This window comes from Rutilus rutilus (assembly GCF_951802725.1).
Source record: "Rutilus rutilus genome assembly, chromosome: 19".
NCBI classification, from domain to species: Eukaryota; Metazoa; Chordata; class Actinopteri; order Cypriniformes; family Leuciscidae; genus Rutilus; species Rutilus rutilus.
The window spans coordinates 28701181-28729017 of NC_140232.1; the positions used below are offsets into that span (position 1 = coordinate 28701181).

The 27837-nt window shown below is 38.1% G+C and overlaps 2 protein-coding genes across 4 annotated transcripts in view; both read left to right on the top strand.

Moving 5' to 3' along the window:
* Positions 1-18909, top strand: part of fibcd1a (fibrinogen C domain containing 1a) — a 116500-nt gene extending 97591 nt beyond the window's left edge. For 2 of the 3 annotated variants that reach the window (XM_084389212.1, XM_084389211.1), the window contains 2 exons: positions 7085-7264; positions 16139-18898. In XM_084389212.1, coding sequence (XP_084245338.1) covers positions 7085-7264; positions 16139-16401 — 443 coding nt within the window. In that variant the 3' untranslated portion in view covers positions 16402-18898. Of the gene's footprint in view, positions 1-7084; positions 7265-16138 lie in introns of all 3 variants that reach the window. The other variant, XM_084389213.1, reaches the window with a different exon arrangement.
* Positions 18910-22673: 3764 nt separating this feature from the next.
* Positions 22674-27837, top strand: part of traf1 (TNF receptor-associated factor 1) — a 12229-nt gene continuing 7065 nt past the window's right edge. Inside the window, exons 1-6 of the mRNA XM_084389688.1 lie at positions 22674-23725; positions 24200-24287; positions 24485-24583; positions 26024-26185; positions 27052-27111; positions 27197-27265. Coding sequence (XP_084245814.1) covers positions 23511-23725; positions 24200-24287; positions 24485-24583; positions 26024-26185; positions 27052-27111; positions 27197-27265 — 693 coding nt within the window. The 5' untranslated portion in view covers positions 22674-23510. The remainder of the gene's footprint in view (positions 23726-24199; positions 24288-24484; positions 24584-26023; positions 26186-27051; positions 27112-27196; positions 27266-27837) is intronic.

Here is a 27837-nt window from a genome sequence, read left to right on the forward strand (position 1 = left end):
GAGCCAATTATACTATTATTATATTTGCCTTTCTATAGCTATTTTTATAGAAGTCTTAAACTAAAGATGTATTTTTTACACAGGTTCAAAGAGGTGAACCTGTTATGCCAGTAGAATCATTTACTCAAACGATTCATTCAAAAACACTGATTCATGTGAGAAAAGATAAGTGACTTTGCTTATGAGTGAGTCATTGAATCATTCACTCAAATGATTCATTCTGGAACAAAAGAAGTGATTAGGTGTGTTGGACTTGAAGTGGCGCTGCACAGATAGACAGATCGATGCATGACATCAAAGTACTGCGAGAGTGATTCGAAAGCACACGTAACCGTCGGTACTTTGATATCACACACCGATCGGTCTGTGCAGCGAGTGATTTCGGACACTGAGTGCGCCTGAAGAGCTGCCGCTTTTGCATAGTTTGTGCTTGCTGTTAATCATTTGAAACTAGCAGTTGTAATGTAGTAATGAAAAGATTTATCTTGAAATCTGTCATGAAAACTTGCATGTATAAACCTTAATTAAACAATTTAATAATCAATTAAAAACGAAGCTGTAGCCAGATTGGACCAGCGGTTTGGAAAACGGATGGATGGATGATTCAGCTGCGGGTGCCATCTTCAGGTCCGACGTGCACATTTATTTGGACTCTGCGACTCTCACAGTGCATTATGGGTATTCTCTAGGCATTGAACATACATCAGATGAACACTCGTTATTGCGTTGCATTATGGGATTGAATGAGTGCGCTCAATAACATCCACTATGGTTTCGGACACCACTACAAATGGCTGTCCCCTCAAATAGTGCCGTATTTAAGGGTATAAGGGGGCGATTTCGGACACAGCCTTATTCTTTCTTTAACAAAAGTGAATGTCTTTATGTTTGAGTCAATGAATCATTCACAGTTGATTTGTTCAAACTATTTCTGGAACTATTTTTGTTTATAGAGCAAAAATATACAATAATAACTGGCAATATTGTCTCTTTAAGTTACTCAGTATCTTAAAGAAGTTAGTTACTTAATATTAACTTAATTTATTGTTGCATGAAATGAATAAAAAAATTAAATAAAAATGTTCCAATTTTATTTAAGGGATAGAATTGAGATTTTAAGCAACACTTAATCAGAATAACAAAGGCTTTGTGCTTTTGTTAATGCCGTAATGAGAAATCAACTAAATGAAATGCACGATGGTGTATTGAATTAGCAGCAGTCATAGATAATTACCCTTCTTTATAGTATCTCAGAGCTCATCACTGTCTTTAATTGGATTGGTCAGGAATGTGTGAATGGCCAATGATATAAAGGCAGGTCTGCCTGTTCTGTAGCTTCTAGTGTTGAGCAAGTTTCCAGAAACACTGCGTTTGTTCCAGTCTCTGATGGGAGGTCTCCATATGTTATTTTTAATTGCGCTGTAACAACTGCATTGATGTGAGGTGTACCTACAGATGTGTTTTCAATAGCAGACAAACAGCTGTTCTGCTCTAGGTTTTACACCTCATCCATTTTACCTCAGCTGTTTCCAAAGCGCTGTGCTCCTGTACCTTATTGAGGCTCGTATTTAATGCCCCGATCTGGCGTCTGACAGCGGAAGGTTCGTCGCACACTCCGCCAGAATCCCTCTGGAGGATCCTGCAGGCGACAAGAGACACTTTTTTCGTTCTGAATATGTAAACAAGCCCTGCATCAGGTGTAATTAAATCCCTTTTCTTGATTTGCATATAATTGAGCTCAAGGCCCAAAAAAACGGATTTCACCGAGACAGCTTGCAGCGAGCGTTTCTGGTGCAGACGGGGTTTAGAAAATTAGCAAAATCGATATTGGTGCAGTCGACAGCGCCCACCTGTAAATAGCAGCTTTGATGCGGCACATTGGGAAGGGACGGGCATGTTAGGTGCGATGATTCATCCTGCAGAGAACTGAAGATGTGCTGGATGCTGTGTCACTGCACTGGCAGGTGTTCAAAGCCCCTTACACCGTGACCTCGGGGCGCAATCGAATGTGTGAATTTCTGTTTTTATATATGCTATCGTGAGAGTGGAAACCCCAGTACTGAACTCAAATCTCTCTCCTTCGTTTCTCGAATGTCTCGCTTTTGTCTGACAGGGCGCGGGGAACAGCCATGCGAGACGCATCTCATAGAATGGTTGCGGGGAGCAGCAGAGCCCTCACAGAAACGCAGATGGAGCAGCTTGATTAAAAATTAATAGCAGAGGACTGTTGCACGGGGAGAAAATGAGCGCAGCTCTTGGCCTGTCAGAAAGAAATCTGTCCTCCGCTGGCACGGCTCAACACGAGCCTCCGATTTCACCACTGCCTCACCACCTCAAGTTCCTCAGTTTAGTTCTAATTGAAACACGAATTGGGCCTCCTTCAAAGAGGCAGCGGAAGAATTGAAACGTGAAATTAAGAATCTCAGAGTCCAGTGGTGACACAACAAGTCATTTTACTGTTTAGATGCAATACGTGTCATTCTAAAATACCACGGTCATGCACCATACAGAACTGAATTGACAAGGAATTTTATATAATTTATATTGTTTTTTATATTCTGTTGCAAATTAGCTACAAGCACTATGATACATACATTGAATGGCAGTTGTATCTATTGTATCTGTCCCTATAAAAAATAAAACATTAATTGTTTTGGATTGGAAATTGAAGGAAGTAGAACAAAAATGACTTGAAATTCTGAGAAATTCATGTAACTGTAATTTGTTTTAACTAAAAAAACAAAGTTTGTCAAGATAAACTTGGAATGTTAGTTTTGAAGGTTTTCACAAAAGTCTAAAAAGCCTTGAAGTTTGAAGATATATAGGCGTGATAGATAGATAGAGATATAGATAGATAGATAGATAGATAGATAGATAGATAGATAGATAGATAGATAGATAGATAGATAGATAGATAGATAGATAGATAGATAGATAGATAGATAGATAGATAGAGATTGATTGATTGATTGATTGATTCTCATTCTGTCTAACATCAGTGAATGTGTTTTACAGAAAAAAGAAAGTCAAGAAAGTTTAAAACAACACAAGGGTGAATGAATGACAGAATTCTCATTTTTGGTTGAACTGACCCTTTAATGCCAACTATTTAATGTAGTCATTCAGGCCCGACATGAAGCCTTTCAAAGTTAAACGGCACTTCAAAGTAGCTTTCACAGAACAATTGATTAATTACTACCTTCTACACCTAAGCACTTCATAGTAATTCAGGGCAACATGTTCGCTGTTTTATATATCTCTAAGAAATGATTGTTACTTGGGTTGAGTGAGTCTCTTGAGATTTAATTAAAGTCCTGAATGTAATTATGTAAATTCAGAGGAAATCCACAGTTTAAACATAACTACGGTACTTACATTTCAAAGATTTCTGTTTGATGTCAGAGCATGTTAAATTTTATGCCTGGAGATATGTAAATGTTCATTCCAATAGCCAAAAGACATTCTCCCAAATTTGACTCCTTAGAGTGAAAAATATGAAGCTTTCATAGACAATATACAGAACGAACAGAATTATATTGAACTGATAAACTCTTGGCAAGCGCATCTTTTCAGATGATGCTTAATTATTCAAACATTTCTCATTTTGTAATCATTCTATCCTCTTTTGTGTGTGTGTGTGTGTGTGTGTGTGTGTGGGGGGGGGGGGGGGGGGGGGGGGGTCTGTGAGGACAGAAGGAGAAATTAGAAAGAAGGGATCTTTTGTAAGCGCAAGAAAAACATCTAACATGTTACGACAATTAAAAAAAGCTATGTCATCACAAGATAATAGATATTTGGTGCTTAGACAACATGGCCCATCAAGGCTGTGGAAGTGATATGATGAAAGGTTGAGGGGTTTGTGTTTGATTTTGTTGTGTGGACTTAGACGAATGTCAGATCCGCTGTGGAGCGAGGTCCTCCCCGCAGGGCTTTCAGGCAGCAGTTTCGGCGGTAATCAATGCTTCCCAAAAACAGATCAAACTGTCTTTGTCAACAACACTAGAAGCTATATGAAGTCACCCTGGTATGTTATTGCCTCCATATCCAACTCATCCAACATGTGATTTACAGCAGTCATTCTCAATAGGTTTTGCTTCAGGAAGCAGATTTTATAAATAGTGGCAACTCAACACAGTGCCAAAACACACACTGCTGCTGTTGATTATTGCCGCTACTGGTGCTGCAGAGCAAGTATGGACTTGCTACTCCTAAAAGGTACACAGACACCCTGCTGTGAGCAAGTAAGATGCTGCTGCATAATCAAACATACGCAAATCCCATAGCAGATCTAGGCAGGTGGAGCTGGGGGAGGTGGAGGGTTTCAGAGGATTGCGCGCTGCATGATTAGCCTGAATAAGACTATTTAAATGTTGATCAGCAATCTCATTGGCTGCTGGATCAGCTGAGGCAAATCAGCTTGTGCCATGCGATAATAATGTGATTGCTTGCAGATTGCATGTAAAGGACCTTTGTATGACACAGAAAACAGTATCATTTCATTTTAATAGATCACTGCCATAAAAACTAAAACAGGGCACACTGCAAGCTTGTTGACTATACTTATCAAAGTATAGTCAGGTTTTGATCATATCGTGCAAAACCATAGGAAGATGGGTCTCGTATCAGGTTATCTGGAGCCATTTGAAACCCCCGACCAGGTGAAGATAATCATACGCACATTAGTTTTTAGATGAAGAACAGCACAGCCAGCCCTCTGTCTTTAGCACGCCTGTTCTGATAGATCGCACCTCTGTGTAACATTTCTGGGTCCCTGGGTTGAAACAGAAATGACCTTCGAGCGCAAATGGCCTATCCATTTAGTCAGCGCAGAGACCATTAGAAGGGTGTTGGTGCTTAATAGAGCCTGATGTTGCGCTCGGCTGCTGCTGGAACGGTACCACACCGGTCCCCCACCATTCAAAGCCATCATAACCATCTCTGTTATTATGCCAATATCATTTGAACAAATGTTAGTCTATTCTGCAGGACTGCAGGGAGGCAGATAGACTGCTGCTTCTCACTCAGGCTATCATGTAACTTTAGGTTCAAAGTGTGGGGAGCATTTCAGATGCAAAGGGGTGAATCTTAAAAGATGTAGCAGCCAAAAATAAACTTAATAAACTTAAACAAAAATTAGAAATTTTCCCTTGGCAACTAACTAAAAATTATGTTGAAGTTGAAGTACTAAAATGACAACAAAAAAAAATACTAAAAATAAAGGCAAATAAAATTTATTTTCTTAAACAAATCAAAAGCTAATAAAAATGCTAAAATCACAAAAACTTAAACTAAAATGAGAACTGAAAAAATTAAAATAAGACTAATTCAAATATAAATATACACTGTATATATATATATATTGCATGTAGCATGCACTAATTAATCCCAGTAATTTTTAGTATTTTGACAACTTTTCTGTTTAGATGACATCATGACTCCCTCTTACTTTTCAATCCCTCCCTTCAAACGACTCTGTTTTGATACATAACGGACACTTTTCATTATCCAATCAATTCCTGATTAATAAAATAAAGTCCCAACCTATTTTTTTTTCTCCCTGAATATTTTGTTTCACTCTGCCAGTTTATGCAAAGAAATGGGTTATGAATGGCTTCACGTTGACTTAAAAACAATATCTCAGTGTCATATCTAATGTTAATAATTGTTGTAACCCGTAGCTCTTTTTTTTGTAGATATCTAATGGCTGTTGAACATCTGTTAGGCACAGTGTGATGCTTTTTAAACAACACATTCTGTTTAGCAAATACAGCAAATAAGTTGCAGGGTGTTAGGTGAATGTTTATTCACCTAACACCCTACCCAAACATGCGCTGCGGTCCACAACAGCTGAAGACCAGCAGCAAGCTACGATTAGACCTAGCAAAACTCTGCTGTATTGATTTTCTGTCCTGTGGGTGCAACGCACATGCCAGTGAACGGGCTACAAAGGGAATTCATTTGTAGGCAAGCACATTAGTCTCCTGTCAAGCACCTCTCCTCCTCTGTGTGAAAACTGGGTGGAATATTAAGAGCAGAACTTACTAGAATCTGGGTCTCCCGTTGAGATATTGATCCCAGGAAGTAGACCAGAGTCCTTCATGTCGGTCTTAGCTAAGAATGAGAAGTTATGTCTCTAGCAGACCCGCCCCTCTGAGGAAGAAGACGTGCATTTTGTGCTTTCAGATTCTCAATGTTGAATCTCTTACTATAGAACTTTGCTACGAATGTTGCAGTGGAATCTTAAAGTTCACTGCAAGTTCTTTTCATGTTAGAGTAAGAAGTTTGAAAACAAATAACCCAGTCACAGGGGTTAGCCAATAGAGTTAAAGTACAAGGAATGACAATCTCAATGCTAATTGGCTAATGGTTTCACTAGTATCAAGACTATAAAGGCAGCAGACTAGGGAAATATAGGCATATATATATAAAAACCACTGTTCCTTTAACTTTGAACTTGTGATCTATGCTTCCAACGGTGTCTCTAGGAACATTTAGTGCCTTTGCTATCTTTTTGTATCCTGTTTCTTGTTTGTGAAGGGTGATGATATCTTGTCCCTTTCTTGGACCATTCTTGGACCATTCTTTTGACTTTTGACTAACATGCAGTCAAACGTGACATGCAACAAAATTAGCCAGTTCAGTTATTTCATGTGTTTTAGCTCAAGCACACCTGCTGCAACTAATGAAGCCCTTGATTAGTTGCATCAGGTGGGCTTGACACAACACCTGTTTTGCAGATTTGTGTTGTTGTGAGGGATTCTATTCAGGGGGTTGAATCATTTTGAAACTGCAGAAGGGGAAACCACTTGAAAAATCTGTTGTGTTGAGCTATTTCAATTACTTTTGTTTGATTGCCTCATTGCAAACAGCTGAATGTCTGTCAAATTTGCCAATAAACCTGATTTGTAATGGGAGTTGAATAATACCCAAAATGTATTTTATTAATAACAAGCAACATGATTTGAGGTATCAATTATGTCTGTAGCACAAGCTGGTCACCCAAACACTCTTTCCACCTTCTTTATATTCAAATAAATCTAATCTGCACATTTTTTCATTAACTTCATCTAAATTTCTTTTTCAGGCATGAAACGAATCCATGCACTTACCATTCAAGCCAACTACGAGCTGAGGATTGACCTGGAGGACTTTGAGAACAGTACATCCTTTGCGCAGTACGGCTCTTTTGGAGTGGGTTTGTTCTCTGTTGACCCAGACGAGGATGGCTACCCACTGAGCATCGCAGACTACTCCGGCACTGCAGGTATGATTCACACTATTCTGCCTTTGACCGAGAGTTCCTGTGCTTACCTGCAGTGTGGAGCCAAAAACTATTGCATGTATTGAGAAGGCAGAGGTCTCGCAGAAAACCATAGGTTATAGTGTCCTGCTTTTAAAGCTCTGTATTCTTAAGACATCCTGTACAACAGCAATTCAATTGTGGACCTGCATTGATGCCTGGAGCCAAAGTTCATGTCAGGTTTTATAGGGAGCCTCAGGTAAAAGTTCTTTGGCTGATATGTTGTCCCGCCTAGACAGACTTTTGACAGATTATCTGGCCATGAACATCCACTTTAGACCATGACAGACAATTTAACTGACATGGAAGGTGTCAGAAATTATATTTGTTTTATGTTTATGTTTTTCCATTTATGGACATAAATCAGAAATATCAGTGGTCTTTGCAAATGTTTGCACAGGAAAAACTATTAGACTATGCAAAGAATAAATGCGTTTTTACCAGATTTAGTGTATTTAGTCTAACTTGTATGTTTTTGTTGCGCTGGCTGGTGTAGCTATATTTAATGACTTCTGATGAGGTCCACTTGGTGCCTTTGCTTTATCCATGCAGTCGTCATCAGCAGAAAAATACCTCTCTAAAAACTTCCACGAAGAAAAACGTTCCTAGCAAGCGTATAGTGCAGCTGACTTCCTGTGTTATCTTTTTTTTAGCAGTTGTTATTGGGGAATAATCACGATTTGATGATACTTGATTTGTTGGGACCAAATCAAGTATTCCACAGAGCCGTGTAATATATATATATATATATATATATATATATATATATATATATATATATACTGTATATACACACATAAGCACAGACAGTAAATCCAAACTTAGTGGCCTGAATTGCACCCAGCAAAACATTTTTTGTTTGGCTCAGCCTAGAATAGAAACTATCATGAGAATCACAAGACTAATTTAAAGTTTCCTGCCCTGTTGTCAGTGGCGTTCAGATATATTCCTGTGGCACGCAAAGCAACAGAGGCCACGGGTTATCGTCTGTGGCGAGGCAAAATGATGAGCAATTCTCAATGCTTCACCTGCACTGTCGCCGGGGCCTCTTTTTAACGTTAATTGGGTCCCGCATTATATTATTCTCAGGTGTTTTTCCCCGAGCACTGCCCTCCACGCAGGGGCCGGACACGGGCTTGACCTTCGCAGTGTGCCGGAAAGGGCAGGGATAATGAAGCCGTAGAATACATCTATGGCATTCCAATAAAGCAGTCACTCGGCTTATTATGGGAGACGTAAACAAACACTCCTATTAACATAAATCAAGAGGAGAATACTGCATCCACGCGTCTAATTAGCAAGGCTGTCTTAAACATCCCCCGCTGGAGGAGTCATGCCACATTGATTCCCAATCTTATCAATTACGTCTTGTTTGGACTCTAACGCCGCTGTCTCGATTAAAATGCATGCATGGTTGTTTAAAGCATTAATGTGTACATGAATGGTAGGTTGGACTGACCGTAAGCATTAAATCACATTTTGATTTTTTTCGTCTGAGCTGTGCTTGCTCAAGTAGGAAAACTTCAACACAGATCGAATGTTTTAGCACTATGAAATTAAACAGCCATTTTTTAAGAGTAAGCAGCAGTGTGGAACAAAACAAAAGCTAAAAAACAAAAGGACTAAACACCTAAACACACAACTTCACAGACCCAAAATGAGGTTTCTGGAGGGCAACATTGTGAGATGTCCTTGACACCTTTAATAATGGTTTGTCAAACATATAGCAAGTCCCTCCTCAGAGCCCAACCTTCACCGAAATTAGAAAGGGAAAATTCTGACACAAGGTCAATGGTAAAAGGCACATTGTGGCCATAAAATCAAACGTGAAAACAATTGAATGCGGCAGGCAGCTCAAAATTCAAAAGCAGGATTTAAATTTATTCTCTTTTTATCACAAAATATCCTTTTCTCTGATATTAATGATGAACTTGAAAAACTTGTTGATCATCTCTGTGGGGCGGATACCTTGTATCTCCATATTTCATTTTCTTTTTATTTTATTTTCATTAATCATTACTATTGGTCACCCTGTGGAAGCTTGTTTCCGCCACGGAATAAAAAACTGTAAAATAAGGGAATAGACTTTTTTTTCTCACACTTGTGAGTTTACATCTCGCAATTCTGACTTTTTTTCTCAGAATCGTGTGATATAAAGTCGCAGTTGAGAATTGCGAGAAATAAAACTGACTTTTTTTCTCATTTTCTCTATAACACACAATTGCGACTTTATATCACGCAGTTCTGAGAAAAAATGTGCGAGATGTAAACTTGAAATTGTGAGAAAGTTACAATTGAGAGATAAAAAGTCGCAATTACAGTTTCATTTTTTTTATTCCATGGCAGAAATAAGCTTCCATATCACCCTTTGGGCCCTATTTTAACGATCTGAAACCCAAGTATCAAGCGTGAAACGCAAGTAACTTTGTGGGCGGGTCTTGGGCGCTGTTGCTATTCAGAGGTGTCAAGTCACGAAGTACAAATACTTTGTTACCTTACTTAAGTAGAAATTTGGGGTATCTATACTTTACTGGAGTAATTATTTTTCAGATGACTTTTTACTTCTACTCCTTACATTTTCAAGCAATTATCTGTACTTTCTACTCCTTACATTTTAAAAATAGCCTCGTTACTCCTATTTAATTTCGGCTTGTTTTCATTCCGGCTTGTCTTCGTTAAAAAAAAAAATTTGCCCAATTACACAAACGGTTTAGATCTGAGTCCCGCCTCCTGAATACACATCGCTAAACGGCGTTGTGGTGTCTTTCTAACTTGTGAGAGGCTGTAGTCACATTTGGTTGTGCGCAGCGCTAAAAGTCCTCCGAAGGAAACCTAGATGCGGTAAGCGAGGGAGAAATCGGGGGAAATCGCGTCAAATGATTCAGAGAGAGAGAGAGAGAGAGAGAGAGGGAGAGAGAGAGAGAGAGAGAGAGAGAGAGAGAGAGAGAGAGAGAGAGAGAGAGAGAGAGAGAGAGAGAGAGAGAGAGAGAGAGAGAGAGAGAGAGAGAGAGAGAGAGAGAGAGAGAGAGAGAGAGAGAGAGAGAGAGAGAGAGAGAGAGAGAGAGAGAGAGAGAGAGAGAGAGAGAGAGAGAGAGAGAGAGAGAGATTTCTTTCCTTACATTACTTTTACTTTTATACTTTAAGTAGTTTTGAAACAAGTACTTTTATACTTTAACTTGAGTAAAAAGCTTGAGTTGATACTTCAACTTCTACAGAAGTCTTTTTAAACCCTAGTATCTATACTTCTACCAGAGTAATGAATGTGAATACTTTTGACACCTCTGTTGCTATTATACCGGCGGGATAAATGACTCTTGCGCCCAACGCAAATCTAAAATGGGTTGGTCTGAAGTAGCTTCATTATTCATAGGTGTGGTTTAACGTGACATAAACCAATCAGAGCATCATCTCACATTCCCTTTAAGAGCAGACGCGCTTGTTCTAAAGCGGATTTCTATTATGACGGCGGATTTGCCCGGCGCACGCCAGGAGCGTTCACAGCCGAGGAGACCGACGTTCTCGTCAGGGCCGTAAAACACAGAGAAGTGACGTTGGGGATGGAGAAACACACCCAAATTAACTTCGGTTAAACAGGCGTATGATAATTTGGGTAAATGTGTAAGCTAGATGTATGCTTTTATAATAAACTGTCTATCTATCTATCGTAATAATGTATGATTTGCAAAAATGAAAACTGCTGCTTCTGTGTAGATGAGAGAATAAAAGTTATTCAATATTACCTTCTTTTTTATGGAACTGGTATAAAGAAAAGTCATGAAAAATCTTTTTCAAGTTTGAAGGTTTATAGGCCTTACGGATGGATGGAATAACATGCACTCATGAATTTATGCACTATAAGACCAAACATTTAAATAGTAAATATAATTACTTTTAACACCTTGAAAATGTGCCAAAATATGCAAAACCACAGAGAATCTCATTCACCCGGGTCATTACTAAAAGGCTAAACCGTCCAAGTTACTTATTCAGCAGACATCTAAAACTGTGCAGAGCAGCTGTCTGAAAGTGTTTTAGCGATTGTGCGCTGATGCTGATGTACCGATTTGATATGACATTATTTCAATATGACAGTGCATCCCTGCGGAGATTTTGATGAGCCAAACCCCAGAATCCTGTGTTTTTCATAAATTACTGTGATGTTTTTTGCAACTGAGATAAAACAAAACAAAAATCTTTTGGTGTAAAAGCGTTCCTCACACACCCTGTCCTTGCATGCGAGAATTTTCATATCATAACTGCTCGCATATCATAACACAAGCGTGGTGTCTTTAATGCTACTTTGTTTAATGAAAGGCCTTTACGATAGCGTAGAGAAAGAACGCTCAGCCGCAGCAGGGATCTCGGGGAAGAAATAATTACCTGAGATGAGTTTTTACACCCATGATGCCCTGATCTCGGTAAACACTTTGAGTACTAATACAGTGCCAACTTCAAAGCATGCTAATGACAGTTTTGCGAGTGCACAGAAATGTTTTCACTACCATTAGGGAGGCCAGAGTATGAAGCGAAATTACATGTGAGCGTTTGATTATTTTGTAACAATGCTTGTCCAAGTAGAGGAGTGTATAATTTCTCTCTGATGTTACAGTGTTTTCCGGCATTTATGCGATTATGTATTCATGCGCATACCTAATGACTCGCATCGCCCTCCTGAGTGGGTCTGTCTCAAGACATTTCAGAAAAGTCTGAGATGCACCTTCATGCAGATACACTCTACACACCCCCTCAAGTGCACAAATTGTGAGGTCTATTTTGCACAGAATCTGCAATTTACTGCAATGATTAATCATTTCGTTCGAGCAAATGAACATTTTTTCCAGCATTGTTTGTATGATTGGGGATTCTTGAAATTGAACACTATGAATATTGCAACATACTAATATTACAGAGGCAGTTGGTGAAGATTTGCTTATATAAAGAGTGAAGGATTTCCTGCCAGCAGCTTTCCCTAACTAAGTTTGTTAGCTAGTTTCCAAAGCTTGTTAGGCTGGTCTGTTTTAAAGGGTTAGTTCACCCAAAAATGAAAATTCTGTCAGTAATTACTCACCCTCATGTTGTTCCAACCCCGTAAGACCTTCGTTCATCTTCGGAACACAAATTAAGATATTTTTGATTAAATCTAAGAGCTGTCTCACTCCTCCATAGGCTTCTAAGGGAATGAAACTTGCTGGCGCAAAAATGTTATTAAAGAGATCGTTAATATAGTCCAAGTGACTACAGTGGCTCAATCTTAAGTTTATCAAGCGACGAGAATACTTTTTGTGCGCAAAAACCCCCCAAAAATAACGACTTTATTCCACTATTCATTTCCTTCTCTCTGGGCCTTGAGTCTTTTCACGTAGTGTTTTAAGATTGGGGCCACTGTAGTCACTTGGACTATATTAACGATCTCTTTAATACATTTTCTGGGCCAGCAAGCTTCATTCCCTTACAAGCCTATGGAGGAGTGAGACTGCTCTCAGATTTAATCAAAAATATCTTAATTTGTGTACCGAAGATGAACGAAGGTCTTACGGGGTTGGAACAACATGAGGGTGAGTAATTACTGACAGAATTTTCATTTTTGGGTGAACTAACCCTTTAATGGTTTTCAAGTGGTTTTGGTCATTTTTCAGCAGGTTAGACTGGTACCAGGTACACCAGCTTAAACTGGTTAAAACTGACCACAGTGTACCAGTGTTCAAGTTGTTTTTTAGAACATGATAGGTGTTTCTGTTGACCAACATGGCTGAACCATGTAGGCCATCTAGACCAGCTTTTTGTTCTGACCAGCAAATGACTGTAAATAGCTAGCTTGAGACCCCAAAATAAAAATTCGGACATCATTTACTCACCCTCATGTCATTCTAAACCAGCATGACATTTTTTTTTATCTGTGAAAGAAAATGTTGGTAACCAAACAGTTTCGGTCCCCATCCCCTTCCATTATATGGATGTCAATTGGAACCGAAACGGTTTGGTTTTTCAAAATTAGTTTGACAGAAAAAGAAAAAAAAAGACAATCATACTGGTTTGGAACGGCATGATGGTGCTTACAGTCTAAAATGATAAAGTCTTAGCCGGTTTAAGCAAGGTGGATTTTCATCTTAGAACCGCTTGAAACAGCCAAAGACCATAAATGACCATCTTTTAACCTTTTAAACCTGCTAAAACCATGTAAAGCAATCTCCTGTAGCGTTTTTCTGCTGGTAATCTCCACAGCTGTTCACTGGGTCTCCTTTCACAGTCCAGATGCTGTCATTTTATACCCCTATCATTCTGCTGATTCGTTATCTGCTAGACCACAGTGATGAATCTATGAGGCACCAGAAACAAGTTTATGATGTGTAACACACTTTACAATATGACAAAACGCCATCAATTGGATCTCCTTTGTCCCAATAAAATGGCTATCACGATACATGTTGCAGCAGAATTAGAGTCAGAGGAAGAGGACAGGAGAAGGGTTTTACTGCAAGGCTGGCAATAAAAAGCTGATCTTGTCAGCGTGGCCGGGCCCAGCGGAGCTGGGCGGTATGGAGGCAGGAAACTGGCATTAGATTAGCCTAGCAGCACACTGCAACATTACGTCCCTGAGACATACATCACAGAGCTTAATAAGGGCACATTAACGGCAACGCGTTAAAACGCTCCCCTCTTTGGTTTCTGTCTCTCTCCACATCACTAGCAGAGCAAGCAATCTCAATATGCAGATGTAAACATGCTAAGCTTATTGTGAAATGTGTGTCCAATTTATGTTATACTGCTCAAAATATTAGCCTATAAGCAGTTTTAGCATCCCTATTCTAAGCTATTTGATTGTATGAATTGAAAGCTATAAAAAGCAAGTATAAATGCATAAATGTAGGCTATGCTACAGTATATATTATGTGCACAAACGTTTTAAATACACTACCATTCAAAAGTTTGGGGTCACTTTGATTTTTAATGTTTTTGAAAGTCTCTTGTGCTCACCAAGGCTGCGTTACTTTGGTAGAAAATTTAGTAAAACAGAAATATTGTGAAATAATATTACAATTTTCTAGTTGAATATATTTTAAAAATGTAATTTATTCCTGTGATGCAACACTGAATTTTAAGCATCATTACTCCAGTCTTCACTGTCACATGATCCTTCAGAAATCAGTCTAATATTTATTTACTATTATCAATGTTTTTCTTTTTTGGAAACTCTAAGAAACTAGAACCTTGGCTCTATGCACTTGAAGAAAAATGAAAACAAATATTTCTAATTACTTTTTTGGAAACTGTCATATTTTTTTTTTTCAGGATTCTTTGATGGATAGAAAGTTCAAAAGAACAGCATTCGTTTCAAATATAATTGATATGTTTCAATGTAAAAGCCTTCACTATCACTATTAATCAATTTATTGCATCCTTGCTGACTGAAAGATTTTTTTTTTTAAATGTAAATGACTTCAAACTTTTAAACAGTAGTGTATTAACATTACATTATAAACACATTTTCAAGCACAGGGTGGTTTAAATCACTAAATTGTAAATGATACAATACAAAAAACACAAGCACAAACTTTGCTTTGCAGTTGCATTGTTTTCTTTCAAACCTAAGAGACATTATACATATATCCCATTACAGTTACAATATTTAATTGAAATATTTTAGTCATCATTATTGCATTGCTGTTCTGTTGCACTCTGTTTGCAGCCGACGAGAAGCGACAACACAGTCGGGTTTCATCGCCTCTAGTTCTGACGTCATGTCCCAGGCTTAAAATTGTAATAATAATAATAATTAAAAAAGATCCTTAATGTCAATTGCAAAAATATTTAACAAAATAATTTATAGGGATGCACCGAATCCAGATTTTTGGGGTTCGGCCGAATACCGAATCCACTGGTTAAGATTCTGCCGAATCCGTAACCGAATCCCGAATCCAACTCCCATCCTCAGTCCATTAACACAGTAAACACATTAATGAAGTAAACAACGTCCACAGCAGTGTATTTTTTATTTTATTTTATTTTAACTGTAAAAAAAAAAAAAAGAATAGGCAACATTATGCCAGGATGACAAGTGGGGAAAAACTACCCTATCTCAAGATCCAATCAATACAACTCGTATTCTTTCGGATGTTTCATACGCAAATGTTTTAACAGCGGCGATGTTGTGTATTGTTTAGGGTCCTTGGCACCACGAGACAAATCGGCATTGCAAATTGAACATGTAGCTCGACTTGAATCGCCTTCTTTTGACTGAAAGTACTGCCAAACAACACTTTTCCAGTTTCACTGTCTCACAGCTTACTGCATTCAAACGGTCCACCTACGTAAACACCTTCCCGTAATCAATGGCGGCGTGACGTCGACCAGCGTAGTGCAAACCTAGGATTTGGCTCAGTGGAAAAAAATTCTAAGGTTCGGCAGAAACCGAACCCCGTCAAAAAGCCCAATATTCGGCCGAATCCGAAGCCAAATCCTGTATTCGGTGCATCCCTAATCATTTCTAATAATTGAATTTTTCTAAATAATAAAAATTGTACCTAATATTTGTGTATTTGTATGCTTGTTTTGAGGTTCCATTGATGCCTTAGAAGGCAGCTGCTTATGTAGACTTTAGACAGCAAGACAGCTCACTAGGTTTTGGAACATAACTTCTTTGTTGAAACCCTGTGTACTGCAGTTTCTAAACTTTCCATGATACGCATAAACAAAGACGTTGCGGTTGAGTGACTCACTTGTTCTTTTGTTTCTGTCTTTTTTCCTCACCGTCCCTGTCTATCACACGCTTCCACCCTTCCTCTGTCTGTCTCTCTCTCTCTATCTTTCTTTCCATCACGCATTGATCTGACGCTGCAGGCGACTCGCTGCTCAAACACAACGGGATGAAATTCACCACTAAGGACAAGGACAACGACCACTCTGAGAATAACTGTGCGTCCTTCTACCACGGCGCCTGGTGGTACCGCAACTGCCACACTTCCAACCTCAACGGACAGTACCTGCGCGGCCAGCACACCTCGTACGCCGACGGCATCGAGTGGTCGTCCTGGACGGGTTGGCAGTACTCGCTGAAGTTCACCGAGATGAAGATCAGGCCGACCAAGGAGGAGAATAAATGAGCGAGAACTAGAAAACTTGACTAGAACAACTCATATGATGGCTGTAGGTGTTAGAGACACTCGGTGCAGAAACGCAAGAACTTTATAGCGACAACCTCTTTCTCATGTTTCTGTTTCTATCCATCTTTCAATCCCCGTTTTCCCACCATCTTGTAGTGTTCGTGCTAATGCCCAGTGGGCTGTTGTTTTTCTCTTGATCTGCTGTTCACATCTCTGAATATTATTATGACGAAACATTGCAGGTATTGTCAAAAATGTACTAATCAAAAAAAAATAATCAGTAGTTGTTGTGTAAAAAAAAAAGAAAAGAAAAAAACTTCTGTAGCTGTGAAATTTAGCAAGAATGTGTAGCTTTTCATAAAAAATAAAGACTTTTAACTCTTCTCAAACATCCGACAGAGAGGCAGCTTGTTCTATGTTATTTTCATCCAGTGCTTAATCAATAACTCGTAGTTAAACATGACAAGGTTGCTATTGGTGTGTCCAGCCACCGCTGTAATATCTGGGAGGTAACTGCTTTTCCCCACATGTCGAGTAAATACGTTATTGACCACCAGGGATGGTCAAAGAGAATATGTGTCACAGTGGTGGCTTTCAGAGTGATGGGCCAATACAGGCGCATTTTTCACTCTTGACAGGTCAGTCGGTGGAAGGTTTATCAATGGAGAAGCTAAACGTCTCTCAAAAAACACAGTAACCCTTTGGTGTTACTGCCGGTTAGCAGAGTGTTAGATTTTATCTTATGCACAGTTGGTCGGGTTCACCTGAAATCCCGGTGAGATGGATTGACGGAGCTTAAGGCTTAATCTTGGAGGAGATCTGAGAAGTGAACTTGGGTTGAACTGCTTTTATTGTTGTGAACAGACTGACTCTTCTGTTTTTATTGTCAGATCCACCTGGAGATCGTTTCAGTAGCTTATTCGGTAGCTCATCGGTTTGCCAGCAATGTATTCTCATGCATTCATTTAATGTCATTTGTTTGAGATAAATTGGGAAATTTCTGAAATAAAAAGGAATAGTTTACCCTAAAATGGGTCAAGATCTAAATTACATTTAGGCATTTATTTTATTATATTGTAGCAAGTAGCAAATGCTTTGACATAGGCTTTGGAGGCTCCTAAAAGTGTAAAATGCAATTAGCAAAGACTAAATATAAACAATACAACAGTTCAATAGATTTTCAGCGACTCTTCTGCACGTCATATCGTTATGCCAGTAGGTGGGGGCAAATTACTGTATTTATGGGTGAATTATTGACTCATTTACTCAAGTGAGTAATGGATCATAGAACACACTGATTCATTCGAGAATGAAAGAAATGGCTGACTGAATTGTTGAATCATTTACTCAAACACTTTGTTCATAAATGCTGATTCATACAAGAACGGATCAAGTGGCTCTTTATGAGTGAATCACTGAATCATTCACTCACCTGATCTATTCAAAATAATGAATAATTCAGGAAGAAACACTACCCGCCACTGTTGCGGGTTTCATATTTCATATGGATCTATTTTCATTTGTGAAGCAAAAGTACACAACGTGTATATGACAATACTGTCAAAAATGCAATTTACTTGTTTATTGAACTGTTGTATAAAACCATGAGGGTGAGTAACTGATTGAACTGATTTTAATGTTGCTTCTCTTTGTATTTGTTTGCTTTTTTATCTATACAGACTTGACTCACTAACTTTCTCTTTTCTATTTAATTTATGGCACTGACAATGAGCATATGTTTCCTTTCCAAACCATAAACTTGCAATGTCCTTTCATTAATTTACTTTTGTTGTTATGTGTGTTTGTATTAGTCTTGATAACACAACACTGGACATGTTTTATTTGTATACTAATGCCATTTATTGTGCGATGTCCATGTTAACTAAGATGACCCAGTGTTTAGAATGTGAAAGTCGGTTTCATAACTTTTATTTGTATCTTCATATTTGATGTGATTGTACATTGATTATCCTGTCAAAGATGAACATTGTCTGCACTTTAAACATCAACATCAAAATAGTCATTTCTGTTTCGAAATGTTTTACAATCACTTTTATATCTATATTGGATGGAAATCAAAGAAATAGTTTTATGAATCAAAGGATAACTTATCCCTCAGAGTATTTTAAGAATGCGAAGCATTTCAGTATCAACCTGCTTTATTGATCAAATGTTTATCTATGCTCAAATGGCTAACTTATCGTATATACTGCAATGCCAACCCCTACTGAAAAACCAATTCACCAACGCTACAACAGAGCAAACAGCTGTCACAGCCCAACCAAACTGATGCGTTTTGATCGAGTTTGTGACACATTCTCGCTCAATAAAGAGAACTGCAGGCATTTCTGTGAGGCGAAATTGTTTAAGATGAACGCCGCTATGCAGATTGACTTTCACGGTCAATTCCCTCTGGAAACTGTAGGAGGGATTTCTATGCTCCAGCTGTCCTAGCATGCACATTCAAAATAAAAGTGAAAACGCCAATAAAATACATCCCCGCACCTCATCATGCCATGTTTTTCTTGCTCTCCACAGGTATATTAAACTAAATTTGATGTTGAAATGTGAAATGTGGTCTGCAATGAGAGAGACTAAAGGACAGAACGTGTGACAGCTACAGCTTTTGGGGAAATACAGATTCTCAGTTCGTGGCCCCTAGTTGCTCTCTGTGAACTTCTTGGAACTCAGGAACCCCTGCCGATGGCCTCTCAAACTACACCTGCCTGCTGATAGCGCTTGCCAGTCATCCATGTAAATAATTTAACCGTGAAATTGAGCATGTCTTGCAGTATAACAACACCCCAGGATGACAAGAGGATGTTTTCCATTCTTTACACACCTTGCTCTTTCTAACATCCCCCAAACCTTCAAACCCATCATTTGTGACCAGCTACGAAAGCGAACGCAGATCTGCTCTATACAATTTAACACTTGGTACGCTCTGCTGTGAATTACAATGGACTCAATTTCAATTTCTAGCCATTTTTTATGGTCTTGTATTAGCAGTTTTTTTCTTGTTGTTGATCATTAAAACGTGTTTCATGTTCACGGTGACATTTAATAAACATCCACAGTTTCTAACATGCTTGCTTTCGGTGTGACTGAAGCATTTCAAAGAAAACAAATTCCTCCTTAGCAGTTTGGGAGTGAACGTCAGCTGAGGTCAGCTCATTTGACAAGGTATAGGCCAATAATAAATCCTTAGGGAAAGCTTCTTTTAATGTGAATATTGTGACGCATCACATTTGCCTTGCTTTTAAATATTTGGCAAGAGTGCCAGTCTCAGGCCCAGATAGCATAATGAGGCTCTCAGCTGATGAATGTTTAAATGGAGGAAAGGAGAGAGTTCACCTTTTTATGTGACTCTCCTGGAGTATGGAAAGGAAAATGGTTCATAACCAGCAATCATGCAACATTCATTTTCATAAGGCGACAGCAGCCTACTTTTTTAACATTTTATTTTATTTCCTAAAATAACTGTTACCTGACGTATATGACTGGATATAAATCTGAAAAACAGTTTTAAGACCCATTACTTTTTTTAAAAAAGCATTAGCGGCACAAATGGTACCATGTTTGTATAAGGTTGGTGAACTATTAGCTAACATAAAATAGTATGAAAAGTAACTAGTTCTAAAGTGTCTGTATCCACCAAGGATGGTGACATTCCATTTTGGATTTCCACTTCTTGATTCAAATTAAAATGCAACTCATTTGTTGAATTTATATTCAAGTCACATGTGGTATGTCATTAAATGATTTAAAAATATATATTTCTTAAAATTGACACCTAGAAAGTGACATCACTAGGACCCTATTATATTTATTTAGCTCATCCTTATAACCCAGTTCATGGAAAGTACTCATGGAAAGTTTTTAAAGGTTACTAACTCTGCAAAGGGAAACTTTACACCAATTTATATTTAAATGGTAGAGAGTCTGCCAATGCACTAAAAAAATCCAATATGCAAAGGTTTTACTTTTTCAGATTGTTTTTTTCCCCATCTCATTTATTCTTTTCATTTGTTCTAAAATGTAAATTTTCTTTAAGATCTATATACCATTCAAAAGTTTGGGATTGGTAAGATTTTTTAAAATAGTCTCTAATGCGCACTAAGGCTGCGTTTATTTGAACAATAATACAGAAAAACAGCAATATTGTGAAATATTATTACTAATTAAAACATGGTGTTTCCTATTTTAATATATTTAAAAATGTAATTTCTTCGTGAAGTCATTCTAATATGCTGATTTGGTGCTCAATAAACATTTCTTATTATGAGTGTTGAAAATAGTGATGCTGTGTAATATATTTGTGAAAAGCTACATTTAAAATTTTCTCTGGTTAATAGAAAGTTCAAGAGAGCAGCATTTATCTGAAATCTTTTATAACATAAACATATATTTACGTCACTTTTGATCAATTTTATGCATCCTTGCTAAATAAAAGTATTAGTTGCTATAAAAAAATCGTACTGATGTTCTATATATTCTTGATTCTTGTTTTGTGAGATTGACTCATATCTCGTATATACAGTATGTGGTGAAAGTTTGTAAGAGAATGACTCTGCAGGTCTAGATTCCAAGAACAGTTGCAGTATCCGTGTTGCAGGAACTGTTAGAATGATGTGCATCTACTCAGCAGAACTCCAAATCAAAACCAAGTGAAGGATGCATCAGAAGCGAGAGGCGTGCTGATGTAACACTTCAGATATTCAACACTCAGCAAGCCATAAACACATCTGGCTCCTTATCTCCTTCCTCCAATATCCTTAACACCCATACTTGTCTTCCACCCAGACAGATTTACAGAAGATGCTGCCCTAAACTTCGCCTCTCTTTTTCCAGCACACTAGACGTTGTCGTTTGGGGCCTCCCAAACAGCCAGATCGATAAGGCCCATCGCATTTTAAGCTTTTGCATCATGAGGTTTCTGTATTATTGGATTGCATCTTCTCACGGTGATTCATGAGGGTACAAACATCTTCTTTTTCAAGGAAACCTCGTGGGCCTCTCACCAGCCACCTGCTGCAGTCATTTTGATGCACTGGTCCCTCATGTGATTGCTGTTTAATGAAAAACAGGCCAGCATAGCCCTGCTCTCCTATTACAGAGTAATTGATTTGAGGTGAGGAATGTCCCTTGTAGAGGTGAATAGTTTTACCCAAGTCATTAATCCCCTCAACCAGATATTGAAAACCCCTGACCGCCCTCTTTAGCAAAAATGATCTCTCTTGCTCTCCTTCCCTCACTCTCCTATCGTCTAATCTGCCGTCAGTTAAGAATGTATGTACCATCTAATAGCGCTTCACTGACAATTATTCACTATTTATCAGCAATTATCTGCAGCTTTCAGAAAGTTTATTTGGCGTTAAAGTGCATCACAGGTTGAAGTGAAAAAAATATTTTTGTAACCCGCTGTAAGCATGACTAGAGTCAGTCGACATGATGCGCAGATTTGTTATGACTTTTTTTGCATGTCAAACATTGTAACAGCATGCTATAAGAGTGGGAGATTCCTGTCTGAGTAGAAAGTAAATAAGGTCTTCTGAGGGTTTATCTTAAAATGAAATGCTGCTCGTACGTTTAACATGATCAATAATCTTTAGGCCATTTGTATAGTCAAATATTCTAAGCGTGAAGGTCAGAGACGAAACATGACAAGTTCTACAGAGCATAAATGACACCGAAAATGTATCACTGGATGAGTTATTTATCACCAGCAGCTCCACTTTTTGGTCAAAATCTCATTAAGGATTACTCCATCTTCATTTCACAAACTGAAATGAACAGCAGATGATAAAAAGTTCACTGGTATGCACAAAGTCTTGATTTTATTTAATGGAATAGTAGCGTAGCCTATACTGTAGGCTACTCCACGATTATATTATTGCTATAATATTAATAATTATTATTACTATTATTATTAGCATCATTATTTCATTATAATAATATTGTTTATACACATCAAATGAGGCAAAGGACGCTTTGCAAAGCGTAATGAACAAAACATGTTCATTAGCCTATGGCATGAGAGTCTGAGACCGTCACTCTTGAATTATTGCGTAAGCTAATACAGATTCTCTCGCTCTCTTTTTTCAATCTCTCTTTTTTTATGGCTCTACAATTTATGACGTCAATACGGTAGCTACGTACGATATGCCATTTAAGATTAACAGACACTGGTGAAGATGAAAAATAAAAACGTGTCCACCACTTTGGAACCGCAGGTAGTTTCTCAGATGTGGGGACTTTCCGTCTTGACGGATGTGACGGTGAACTGAGGCCAAGAGTTCTGAGAAAGAGAGGCTGTGTCTCAACCATAGACTGTAAGGTCTCAACACCTAGAGCTGCCTGCTCACCTGCCTACGGCCATCGTTGGCACGTTACTCATTGTGGCATGCACTGCGACTCATCACGAACCGGACAGGTCTCGGTTCACAGAGTTCCGTTCTTTCGGTTTTAGATTCAGTCCGATTCGTGAACGCACAGACTGGTTTTGTAAATCGGTTCTATGGATTCATTGCAAATTTCACTTTCGTATGTTTCACTTTCATGTAGGCTAGGCTATTTGTTCATGAATAATTAAATGACTTCAGCCTTTTTAGCGTATCTATGCCATGGCAGGTTTTAGGTATTGTGTAAAGTAAAAAAACATTGAAAAAAAACCCCACAGAGATCACCGTTTTCACTTTTTGAACAGAACGCGCGTTGTAAATGAACGCTCTGTAGGCGGGGTCGAGAAAGCAAGTGAGCTACCTAGACAGCACTTCTGTGTTTTTTTTTTTATTTTTTAGTATGCTCACTAGGCTTTTCAGGAGACAGCCAGCGAGTACATGCGGTGTTATCACTTTTACTCATGATTTAGTCCACAATTTTTTTTCTTTGTCTTCTTATTTTGTAGCCTTTTCAGTTTATTATCAGCAAGATCCAGAGCAATGTATCTGATAAGGAGGCGGAAAAACAGCGCAATAATATTTCCGGGTGTTTGAAAGGGGGGAACCCCGTGGTGTTTTTCTACCGTGGGTACAAAACCAAAAAGTCAAAAGCATATCAATATATTATCATAACGTGCTGTTGGTACAGACATTTCATTTAAAAGCTCAATGGCTTCTGGATCAGCTACTTCAGACCCGTCGTTAAACAAGGTTTCGTCCACACCGGGTGAGAACGAGTACCCGTCGGGTTTTCCTCAGAGCATCTGCGATGAGGTTCCCAAAGAGAAGTATTTGTGCAGCAACTGTAATAATGTCTTGAATAAAGCGCGTCAAACGGTGTGTGGTCACCGCTACTGCCTCGCTTGCGTCAACTGGCTGGTCAGGTAAGAGAATAGCTCAGAACAGCTAGAGTTTCATGACGACACACTCACACACAAGACATGGCTTGCATGGCTACTGATTTCATTTTCGGTTTTGATAGTAATTGTATGTTATGGTAATAATTATGGCTTATAATCAATCACTGGGCGATGACTAACTTACCAAAGTGGTATAAATAGTATACTTAGAAAATATGTGCCTTTCACAGTATGTGTGTGAAAATGTAAAAATTCATAACGTTTTCTGTGATGGGTGGGTTTAGGGGTAGGGTTAGTGTAAGGGGATAGAATATACAGTTTGTACAGTATAAAAATCATTATTTCTACGGAAAGTGCCCATACAATGTGTGTGTGAGAGACAACTTAGCTCGTTTATACAGTGAGAAAATCAACTGTAAATTGCTATGGATGAGGGTATGTGCTAAATGACTTAAATGTAGCCTAAATGTCATTAATAAATGCTTCAATTTCATACAGAAACAACAAGGACCTTGTGTGCACAAAGTGCAAAGAAGAAGATCCCAGTGTTGAGAGTGACACTAGTGTACTACTGACTCTTGACCAAGTAAGCAAAACTTTTAATCTTTAAGTCTATCTATCTGTCTTACCTATCATCTTGTGATTTATGTCTTCACACAAATGTAATAGCCAATGTGTTTACATTCACATTTCTTATGAAGGCTAAATGTCAAAGTATGGCATTAGACAGTGGAAGAATCATGACTCATTTTTCGGAAAGTTATCATAATTTCCCCTCTGCAGTTCTACAATGATGCGGCTATCAATAAAGAAATTTTGGATCTGAAAGTTCACTGCGCTAACCAAGGCTGCCCCTGGAGAAGCACCCTGAAGAACTTTGAGGTACTTTTCTGTTTTTGTTTTTGAAATTACTAATACTAATTCATGATAAGATTATAGATACTCTTATTGTATATCTGCATGCACTGAGTTAATCGTATATGAATCTTTAATGCACTTTACAGTGTGTATTCAGGTCAATGATCAAGGCTTTAGTCAATTTATGAGATTTTCTTCTAAATGATGTATTCATTTATAGCACATGAAATGTTTCTTTGAGCTTCTCAGGTCCTGATGTGAAGATCATGCTCTGAGCCACTTCCCGAGCCGTCAGATAAAGTCTAGCGCTTTCCACTGCACTTAAGATTAGAACATCGAGTTAATTTATGTAAGACCAGAGATCAGGGCTGTTCACGGGCTGGTACACATTCATGTAAAACCTACAAAGCTATCGGGAACACTGTAATGCTCTCAAATGTCTTTTACACTTGGCTGAGTCAAAATCAATGTGGATTATGGGGCTTTTATTGATCACATTAGCAACTTCTGTTATCACATTGTTAAATCATGGGAACCCGTTGAAACTAGTTGGCAGGCAGTCATACTTTGTTACAACCACAAGATGCTATTTTACGGGAATGAACCAGCCATTAAGTCATTAATCATATAGCTGTTGTGCAGATGTTGTCCAGCGTAGTGAATCAATCCTCAGTCTGATAGAACAATAATAAACTCATACTTTAGGTTTTGAAAAGCCTTGTGTGCAACTTTTAGAGGTCAATGTTTTGTCGTGTAGAGACTGTAGAAATATCGATGACTTTGACCCTCACGGCTGCCTAATGGAAGCCTTTTGTGTTTCTACCTTCGTTCTTTACTCAAGAGAGTCTGAAAGCCTTTTGAGAATATCATTGTTCACAAACACCCTATTAAAATAGAAGCATGTAGGTTGTGCTTTTTAGAGGTTATGGTTGTAGAGGTTTCATTAAGTGTATGGAAATAAAGTAGCATTATCTCATTTGTAGTAATCATAGTTGCTTATTGGAATAGTTCTCCAAAATATGAAAATTCTGTCATTTTTTTTACTCACTCTCACCTGCAGAAAATAAACTCAGATGTTTTGAAGAATCGTCAAGCTTTTTTTCATATAGCGACAAGTTATTGTAACCAACTGTTACTCTAGCTAGCTGTAAAACTGGCAAAAAAACCATTACTGAAACATAAAAGATAACGTGTGCAAGGCTAGAGACAAACAATAACTCTGTGTGAGGAACAGACTAAAAATTATTCACTAAAATTGAACTGCCATGTTTCTCGGAGTGGTGCTTTTGTGGTGCTTTTATGGTGTGTGTTTTCTATAGGAGTGTTCATTATGAACTGTCCTTGTATTCAAAAGAGCAGCATGAAGATTTTTGGATAAAAAAATTCCAAAGAAAAAAAGCATACATGTTCATAATTAATTCAATAAACGTTCACATTTAATATGCTCAATTACTCATTTAACAGGACCATCAGAGTCAATGTGAGTATGCCCTGATCCCTTGCAATATTGGGTGTGGCATAATGGTGCAGAGGAAGACACTGGCCACGCATCTGGAGAGAGGCTGTCCCAACAACAAGACCACATGTTCCTCTTGTGCTGGTGTCCTGACACCGAGAGAACTCCAGGTAAGCTTAGAAAATGATCATTGGGGCTATATACACTCTAAAAAAATCTATGTAGTTTATCTACAGTACATTTGGTTAGATTTATGCCTAAAATGTGGGGAAAAAAATGTGCATTCCCCTGAGAAACTTTGTGTTTGCTCGCAAAATGTTTCCGTTCCCCCGAGAAACCCCGAGAATGCAAAAGTTTTGCGAACGAACGCAATGTTTTTCAGGTGGAACGCAAACGTTTTGAATTTTTTTTTCAAAAAAACATAATCGTCCCTAGGGAATCTGTAAAAAAAGAAAAGAAAAGTTTTGCGAGCTAACACAAAGTTTCTCAGGGAATGCAACATTTTTGCGAGCTAACACAAAGTTTCTTAGGGGAACGCAAATATTTTTTGAGGGAACGCAAAGTTTCTCTTCAGATATATACAGTGTGGAAATAATATGTATGATACATAGGCAATATTTAGCAAATAGGCCCAAAGTGCAAGATATTCTGCGTCGTTCGTTGTTGCTAGAGTGGTTTTGGGTCAGCGTGCCCTTGCTTGAAGCCCCATGGCTCGGTTTTAAGCCACAGACGTAGTCTCCAGTGTTTACTGCTGTCCCATATTACAGTTTTTTTTCTATTTCGCCCATCGGGACCTGCACTCTGGGACAGATTAAAGGAATAAAAAGGAGGGGGAAAAAAGCGGAAAGCCAGTGAATTTCGACATCAAGCTTCAAACGCAGCACATTAGTCAAGATATCTTCAAATGCAATGTGTCTCTCGCCTCAAATTAAGATAAAAGTCTTAATAAGATGTTTTGGAAAGTTTGTGTGACAAAATTGTTTGTGACCTTTCATCATTGTAGCTAGTGCAAGTGACTTTCCTAATTTCTTCACAGAAGCATGTGTGTCCCAGTTCAAGCGATAAGAAGACGGCTAAGGCAGATAAACGGCAAAAGGTATAGAACAGCTGGCTTTGGTGGATCACTGAATATTGTGAGATTGCATGTACAATTCTAAAATATGTTTCTGTTTCCTTTGTAGAATAATCACTCGGGCAGCTCAAAAAAGAAAGAGCCATGCATTTTCTCAGACGTTGGTTGTTCTTTTAAGGTCGGTCTTTTAATAACAGTACCTGTTTATATGTTAATTAAGATGCTCTATATAATTTTGTGGAACAAAAGTTTTATATTGAGCAGAAACTTTTGGACATTTAAGTCACATTTAAAATATATGAATGTCAAAATGTGAAAAGTGCCAAAATTTGGTCTAGGGACCCCCAGGGGCCACAAAGAGCTTGAGTGAATTAATGTTTTGTTTTAGTTTTTTTACAAAAGTTTTATTTAAAAGAAAATTCATGTTCAGATGAATTGTATGGCTATTTGGAACAATAATTATTGTGAAAAGTACTTACATTTTAAATTGAGCTTAAATTGACCCTCTAATATGAGCAAAAATAGAGAAAATTAATATTTTGCAGAAAAAGTATATGCTGTAAATTTAAGTGGATTATTGGGGATTCAATCATAGAAGTAAAACTGTTGAAACTTTTTTTTTTAGTATGAGTTTTTTGTTTTAATAAAATTTGACAATAGTGTAACAAAAACATACAATAAATAAATAAATTAATATATTCTTTGAAAATATAGGCCTATTCTCTGAAAACAATTTCCATTACAATTTTA